General features: G+C 54.7%; 1 protein-coding gene across 3 annotated transcripts in view; it reads right to left on the reverse strand.

Moving 5' to 3' along the window:
- PAX7 (paired box 7) overlaps positions 1-8,110 on the reverse strand; it is a 97,303-nt gene extending 89,193 nt beyond the window's left edge. For 2 of the 3 annotated variants that reach the window (XM_006196707.3, XM_072975843.1), the window contains exons 1-4: positions 7,932-8,016; positions 5,162-5,397; positions 4,472-4,601; positions 3,353-3,481 (exon numbers count right to left, since the gene is read on the reverse strand). In XM_006196707.3, the coding sequence (XP_006196769.1) occupies positions 3,353-3,481; positions 4,472-4,601; positions 5,162-5,397; positions 7,932-8,016 (580 nt within the window). Of the gene's footprint in view, positions 1-3,352; positions 3,488-4,471; positions 4,602-5,161; positions 5,398-7,931 lie in introns of all 3 variants that reach the window. The other variant, XM_006196706.3, reaches the window with a different exon arrangement.
- Between the last annotated feature and the right edge of the window lie 282 nt (positions 8,111-8,392).

Consider the following 8,392-nt stretch of genomic DNA (forward strand, 5'->3'; position numbering starts at 1 on the left):
TACTGCTTTTCTAAATTATTGCTGATTTCTTCACACGCATTCCCTAGCTCCCACGGAGAAATGGTTAGACTCTTTGCAAACCCCTATCAAATTTCCCACAAGAGTCTCCCTGGGCTCAGGTTGGGAAAATCTTTTTCTTCCCCGTCCCTCCTCAAATCTTTTCCTAGCTGGGTCTCTGGCCTGTCTCCCCCCTGATCCTCAGAGGAGAGAGTCCAGTGCATGAGGGCAAATAACTGTCCATTTCTTTTTCCAGGTGTGTAGAGTATGGCCAGAGCCCCTGTCCACAGCGGTCTGAGAATTCTCACAACCAACAATCCTAATAACTCAGTCTTAACAAGGATAAGAGCAAAAAAAAAAAATTATGAACAGCCTCATGAATATCAGCCCAAGGGGAGCAGGAGTGAGCTGTTCAGAGATGAAAGTGCACAGAAATAAAAGCTCAATTTAATCTGCTTTAAAACCCTTCAACTTAACGTTTGTGCTTCAAACTCTGAGAGTGAGGACTGATTGCGGATAAATAGTTTCTTACCATGCCTGGAAGCTATTACACCCCTCTCCAACACAGTTTCCTATTCAGCAGTCCCAGTTTTCATTACCAGCTCTAATAAGTCTTAACATTATTAAATGCCAAGCGGACGATAGGAAAAAACGGACTCAGGGAGGGATCTCTCTTTAGCGCTTAAAGAGGCGAGCTCTTAAACCCCTTCTTCGGCGGCTCCCCGCCATGAGAGGGGCAGCCCTCGGAGAAAGCATTTGTCAGGAGCAAGAAGCCAAAACAAAGTTTGTGGGTGTGCACCCCTCCCCCTGTTCTGCCCATGGGATATCTCTGCCTCTCCCCACCTGGCTTACTCTGTTGGAGGCTGGGGATGTCTTTCCACCTTTAACTTGGCCATGAAACTGCTATCTGGGGCCTGGGAGAGAGATGAGAGGTTCCCACTGGGTGGTTCCCTGGAACGCCCACCACTGGCCAAGGTACTCAAATCACAGACAGAAGGACAACCCTCTCTCACCCCCACTGTCATACTGCCCATTCACACCCACCTATAATCACGCTGCACATCCACACAGAATCCCACTTGCGTGGAACACGATCCATGCCACTTGGATCCAAAGGCCCGCGGGCAAGCAGCCACACCGAGAGACACATGGGCTTCCATAGCCATCCAGCTCCCAGTCACAGGGCCCAACACACCCACTGTCACTCAAAAACCACAGTGCTTTCTGGACACCAGAGCCACCACTTTCATTTCTGCCACTCCTCTCCAGATTTAGCACATGTACTTTCAGCCTCCCCATCTGGAACTGCCAGCCTCCTCATTACACGCTTGGAGATTTGGAGCTTCCTGGTTCTACTGTGGGGAAAACCTCTGTCCAGCGAAGTTGCCTGTCGGCTGGTTTTGTAAACCCAGATCAGCAATGGAAACCCCTGGACTCCTTTGAGCCAAAGGCATCTCCAAACTCCCCAAATTTGCTATCCTCTTCCTCTCCTTTCCTTCTTCCTCAGAAGAAATGTATCTATTGTGCTTCATTACAGACTGAATTGGACATACTCCTGCCACACACACCTACCCAAAGTCTCTCCAAATAAAAGCAAACCTCCTTCTTGTCTCCCGGGGTACCTCTCAGAAGCTATGTCTGCTGTGCGGTATTTGGCCAGGAAAGATTATTCAAGTTCTGTGTCCCCCGCTCCACAAAAAGAAGTCCAAGTCCCTTTCCAATCTGAATTGAAACAAGGAGTGGGTTCCCCCACAAGGATTCCCGGGGCCTCAGCCGAGCCTGGGGCCACTGGGCAACCCAGGGCCGCCTCCCGCTGCAGACCTGAGGCCCTTCGGCAAGCCCAGCACAGCGGGGTGCCAGCCACAGCCCGCTCCCTTTCTTCCCTGCCCTTTTGTCCCCGGTGGGACTGGGCTCCACTTGGGGCCCTGAATGTCAATAGCCCGCCCCTTCCCCAGCTCCAGGCTGCTCTCACACTGGGCTGCCCTGGCCCCCCCATCCTCCCTCCTCAGACCAGGCCTGTGGGGGCTGGGCCTAGCTGGGAGTTGTCTTTGGAAGCGGGCTTTGTCTGTGAAGTTCATCTTCAAGGTTGGGAGAGACTGCTGAAAGCTGGAGGGAGATCTAGGCTAGGAGTTGGAGGAGAAGGGTGCCTTGAGAAACCTCTAGAAGGGAACTCGGGCAAAACGCGCTCTTCACAAGTTTCTGTTCAGCACACTCCCTCACTTTTTGCAAAGCCACTGTGGTTTTTGGGTTTTTTCTCAGATTATGATGGCCACTGCCTTTCCTGTCTGCCTGCTGCCTCCCTGCGTTGTGTGTTGGAGGCTTAGCTTCTTTTCCCGGTCCGTCTTTGTGACTTTCGGTCTTCCATTTTTATTCCTTTTCCCACATCCCAACTTGACATGCACTTGCCAAGTCTCAAAGAGACCTGAGAGGGGAGTGGTGGTGAGGGGGTGGTGGTGAGAAGCTTCCCTTCTCCAGAAGCTTCCCCTGTCAATAAACAAAAGCATAGTCTCCTTTCCTGGGCGTGCAGGCGCTTGAAACATAAATGTCTTCCGTCCTGATCTCTAGAAAAAGCCAGACGTGGGGCTCAGACTCCAGCCCACGCGGCAGCCGCGCTAAAAGCGGGAAGCAAGCGTGTGGAGCCTGAATCTCTCTCTCCCAAGGGGATCCTCTGATCCTGGGCATCTGGAAACTTGGCCTCAACTCCTGGCCTCACCGGCGCCAGCCTAAGAGGAAAACACCTAGAAAGCGCACCCCTCGGTCCCTTCCTGCCTCCGCGCTGTCTCTGTTCGGCCTGGCATCGCGGGACTGGGAATTAGGCAGCGGCCCACGCGGCCTTCGCTAATTTTTATTGATTGCAGCGGTCAGTCAACTGTCAGGCGGGGTTTCAAGGGACCGTTTAGTGAGCGTGTGCGGGTCTGGTTAACAAATTCATTTAGGGAGCGGAGGGCCGGCTCCTCCTTCCTCGGCCCCCGCCCACCTGCCCAAGTTTCCTATAAATAATAGATCGACACCGGGACTAGCTGCCAAAACGCCAGCCCCCGGAGGACACACGGCCCGGCCCGGAGTCCTCGGCTAGAGCAGGCAGTCCGCGGCGCACGGAGCACCAACCTGCCGGCAGGCTCCCCGGGGATGCGGTGGCCGTCTGGGCCAGCGCCGCGGCGCATCGGAAACGCGGGCTCCGCGCCCCGCCCGGCCCGGGGGGCGCACCGAGGGGGCGCTCTCTGCACATCCCGAGAGGCCCCGATAAAGTTCCGTCCGCCCGTCTGAGCGGCAGAGGCGAGCCCCTGGTCCGCCGCACCCTGGCGCGTGGGAAACGCGCGGCGCGGGCGTCGCCGACCCCGGGGCGGCTTCCTACCTTTGTCGCCCAGGATGCCATCGATGCTGTGCTTGGCTTTCTTCTCGCCGTCGTCCTCCTTCTTGTCCGCTTCGTCCTCCTCCTCTTTCTTCCCGAACTTGATTCTGAGCACGCGGCTAATCGAACTCACTAAACCTCAGAAATTCAAAGGCAAAAGAACGAGTATAAGTCGTTGGGGCTGGGGAGCGCAGCCACCTGGGGCCCTGGGAGAAGTCACGAAGCCCACTCCCCCTCTAAATACACCCATGAGGATTTCCATCCGTGCTCCCTCCCAACACACATTTCAGCATTTACACCTACTGGGAGGCACAAGTACAGTCACCCACGGAGTGACGCACACCTGGGGCACTCACACAGTGGCAAGACTGGGGCAGAGGCACCCACCTAGAGCACTCCTATACAACATCCTTGCACACTCTTGGGCTTTACACTATCACACACTCTAGATGCACGTTGACACCCAGCTCCCCAGGATCTCCCCGAGGCCCCCCAGCCCCTGCTGCTGCTGTCCCCACACTCAGATGTGCATCCCTGCCCTGCCCACCTGAATGCTCAGGTACATACACATATACACCCAGGACACTTTCCCTTTCACAGCCAGCATGGTTCAGAGGCTCCATATTTGCCGACCCACTCACTCATGGCTGGTGGCAGCGACAGAACAGAAATGGTGACTTGGAGAAAGGAGTCCAAGAAGTCCACGGTCTACCCTTCTAGGATGGATTCACCTTTCTAAGTCACTGCTTTGACAAGGCACCAAGGGAGCTTCTCTTATCCAACTTTATAGGATAACTTTTTGCCCATTTCTTTCCTTCTTTCCTCCCTCCCTTCCTTCCTTCTTCTCTTTCTTCCTTCCTTTCTCACTCCTTTCCTCCTCCCCCTTTCTCCTTCTTTCTCAACTTCTTTTCTGTCCTTCTTCCCTCTTCCCATCTTCCTTTCGATTTTGATTCCCTCCTGTGCCCTCACCCTCTTCACGGGCACTCTGGCTCTTTTCCTTCCAATTTTTCTTCAAGTCACCTGTCATCCATCATCTCCCCATCCTCTCCCACCTCCAGCCCCACACACCCTGAGTCCCGGCCGGACTCCGGGCAAGCTCTGCTGGCTCAGCTGCCTTCTCACCTGAGGGCACGGTGCTGCGGTCACAGTGCCCATCCTTCAGCAGCCGGTCTCGGATCTCCCAGCTGAACATGCCTGGGTTTTCCCTCTTGTACTCCTCAATCTTCTTCTCCACATCCGGAGTCGCCACCTGCTTCAGAGGTGGAGGTGGGAGAGTAGGAGTGGAAAGATGGGGTGGGGGGAGGGAGATACTTTTAATATCAACCTCCCAAGAGCCCCAGGCCAGGCTGGTGGCTCTGGTCACCATGCTTCCATTCTGAGATTGGTTTATCCTTCCAAGAGACCTGTTTCTGGCTCTCAGGAAGGCAGTTGGGGTGGGGGTGGGGAGGTGTGGAATAGAATAGTGATAGGTAATAAAATGGAAACCTAATTAGGACCCCCAGGACCCACCTCACTGTTTCAAGCAAGACTGTGGGAAGTTTCTGTGGTCTGGGATGGTGATAAAGGATCTGGGCAGAGGTAGGGACAACACAGAAATGACTCACTGGCCTCAAAGTCTTGGGCAATCTGAACCTCAGTGATCTCCATCCCTGAGAAATTCAAATAATGGGGGATGTCTGGGGCTGGGGGACACTCCTACTGTATGGAAGCATATAGACACCCTGATGCCACTGGATGACACAGGGAATCCTAAAGCCAGGACCCCCTAACCATGAGAAGGCTGGCTGCCAGCTCTGAGGCAGAGACACTCACTCTGGGCTTGCTGCCGCCAATGGCCCCAGGTCGGATGGACCCAGTCTCTTGGTAGCGGCAGAGAATCTTGGAGACACAGCCGTGGGAGACACGCAGCTGGCGGGAGATGACACAGGGTCGGATGCCGTGGTGGGCCATCTCTACTATCTTGTGGCGGATGTGGTTAGGCAGAGGTCGCCCGTTGATGAAGACCCCACCAAGCTGATTGACCCGGCCTTGGCCAAGTGGGGTGGACACTGGAGAAAGGAGGAGGAGATGAGGAAAGAGAGAGGCACAGAGTGAGGACAGGGAGGACATAAAGAGTACAGCCCTTTTGACTCCAGTTTTGTTTGAGCCCCAAGACTCCTGATCTGTGTTCCCCACATTTGGAGCTGTGGCAGTTCAGGGGGAAAAAAACTCATGAAGCCAAGAGAAGGTCTGGTGGGGATGGAGAGAGGGGGGACAGATGGCTGCAGGAGTCCCCCCAGATGTTTACGTGTCCCCAGTCCTGCCACACTGTGGAAAGAGAACACACCAGGGGGGTCCGAAGCCTCTGAGAAGGGGAAGGAGAGAGAGATGAGAGGACAGAACCTAGAGTCTGGTGGAGCCTGGAGATTCTGGGACCAAAGGCTCTCTGTTGCCCAGGATGCAGCTTGGGTGGTAGGCCCACCTGCCTATTAGAAAAGCCAATAACAGGTAAGATGTGGCCCATCTGGTCAGTTCCATGCTCTAAGTGGTCAAGACTGATGCATTCTATTGGGGTCAAGAAGGGGCTGGTTGATTACTTGTATTTACAGCCCTGGCTTGGGCAGCAGAACTGTCCCACCCGTAACTGAACAGCCGAGGCACAGCAGAGGGACCGGCAATATAATGCCGTTGGCCGCTGCCTCTGGGGGCACCTGGCTGTCTCTTGAGGGCCTCTCCTTCCTTCCAGCCCCTCTCAGAGTTCTAATTTCGTTTTGGGATGATTTGGGGACATGTTCAATTGTCAGCAAGATCCTAAATCAAATGCCTGTTTGGCCTCAAAAATCCATGAACCATCTCTGCAGGTTCAGAGAGTCTGGTATACAGATGGGCCAGAGTCCCTGGGTGTGGATGACTTTGGGAACCAGGAAGACAACCTTCCCTGGTGTGTGCTGGGGAGAGGAGAACGCCTGGAAAGCCTTAAAGCAAAGTCCACACAATTTCCTCCCAGAAGGTTGGGGGATACCCGGTGCACTAATCCGGCCTCGATCCCCCGATTTGGGGACTCGGCGGCTGCGGAGATCTGGCAGATTAGAACGATTTCACAGCCGCCCGAGTAGAGGGAGCTGACAGTATAATTGGAAGGGAGGAGGCGAGAAGGGGCTCGGGCTGCTGAGCCGTTCCTACCGCCTCCTCCTTTCCTCGACCGGTCCCCCCACCCTTCTCTGTAAAAGTAGGTGTCTGAAACCACCCTCGGATTTAATCAGAAATCGTGCGTCGCCAAGTCAGAGTCACTCGGTCTCCGTGGCGGGATATGCCATTAGCGCTCGAGAGCTCTCGAGCGCCCAACTTTATATTCAAGAGCCTCTTTAGCGACCGGCACTCGGCTCTCCTCAGTATTCTTCGTCATGTTGGGCAAATATTGTCCTAATCCGCTGTGCGTCCTCGGCCGCCTGTTTCACTTGCATTCGCCACAGGAGAGTGCTACGGCAAATCCCCGGGCTTGTGCGATCTCCCGCCTGCGTGGTTGCTCGCGCGCACTTGATCACGGAGCCACTCTCTTCGCCTCTGTCTAATTCAGAGACCCGCGCCGTCTAGCTGCCAGAGGGACCCCCTCCTCCCCAGATCTCAGGCTGCCTGCCCATCCATCTCCTCCCTGCCTTCTCTCCCCTCCCTCACGCACAAGGGACTCATACAATTTACAAGAAGAGTAATTTAAAAATAAAAGTCGCACCTATTTCTAACCACTTCTCTCTCAAACCCTGGGCTACCTATCCCTAGAAGCCAAGTGATCCCTCAGTTGACAGGTTGAAGGCTTTTCATTATTTTAAAAAGAAAACAAAACAAAAACGCAGGAAAGGGTCATGGCGGTGCGCTCCCAGCCCTTCCTCGAGCCGGGAACGGGTTCACCACCCGTCCTTTCTGCTCACCCCGGGTGTTGGATATTCCGGGAGGACACCTTACAAAATTAACACTTTTCCCTTGTCTGGACATTTCGGTGCCCTCTTGCCGTCTTGAGGTTTCTCCTGGGAGATTTCCAAAGTTCAGGAGCCCAAGTTAAAAGTTTTTGGGGGTAAATTGTTACTATTTATTATTTCAAATTAGTTTGTTTCCAAACCCCAAACCGGGAATTTCTGTCCTAGTTTAAACATGTAAAATATCACACATTGCTAGTATTTCGAAATAAAGGGGATTGAAAGACCATCTTAGGGGTAAAAATAATTCAAAACAAGAGTAGAAAGCGTGTAGCTGGCGAACGCAGAGAGCGAGAAAGTCAGGGGAAAAGTATCTAAAAATAGTGGAATGAGCTGAAATTCACCAAGACTTGAAATTGACTAGGAGCCGAAATCTACTCGGAGTTTAGACCTGGGGGTAAAGGCCAGAACCTGTGAAGCTGAGGCCGCGCGGGTCAGTAAAACCTACGCGAAAACGGACAAGTGTCGGTCCCAGAAACTTCCTGGGTCTGGCGCCCGGACTTGCACCCCGAAGAGAAGGGGACACCCCTGCTGCCGCTGGCGCCGCAGCCACCCCGTGGAGATCGCCACTTCTCCAAGGACCTCGAGGTCCTGGCGGAGGAGGGAGGAGAGGCAAGCCCAGGCGCTCTTACCTTCCAGAGGAAATCCCGTGCGGGGATAGTTCTGCCCGGGAGCCGGCCGCATCATCCTCGGTACAGTGCCGGGAAGGGCCGCCATTCTTGCGCACGCCGGGGACGAATCCAGAGTCGGCAAAAATCGCTTCCCGTCCGCTCCCTTTACCCCTGCTGCGATCTCTTTCTTTCTTCTTCTTCTTCTTTTTTTTTTTTTTAACGTCTTCCCCCTCCCCTCCGCGAACACTCCCTACCCCCACCCCCCACCCCCGGCTGCAGTCAGTCGCGTCCAGAAGCTGGGGAGGGGGGTGAGGTGGGGGCGGAGGTTGGGGGGAGGGAAGGTGGCGACAAGGAAGTTCAAACAAACAAACACACCAACCCCAAGGCCGCCTCTGCCCGCTCCGCTCGGCTAGAAGTTGTGCGGGCGGATGCGCCGGGCAGAACCGGGAGATGAGGCCAGGCTGCGGCGCGGGGCTGGAGTA

Source organism: Vicugna pacos, chromosome 13 (genome assembly GCF_048564905.1).
Source record: "Vicugna pacos chromosome 13, VicPac4, whole genome shotgun sequence".
Lineage (NCBI taxonomy): Eukaryota > Metazoa > Chordata > Mammalia > Artiodactyla > Camelidae > Vicugna > Vicugna pacos.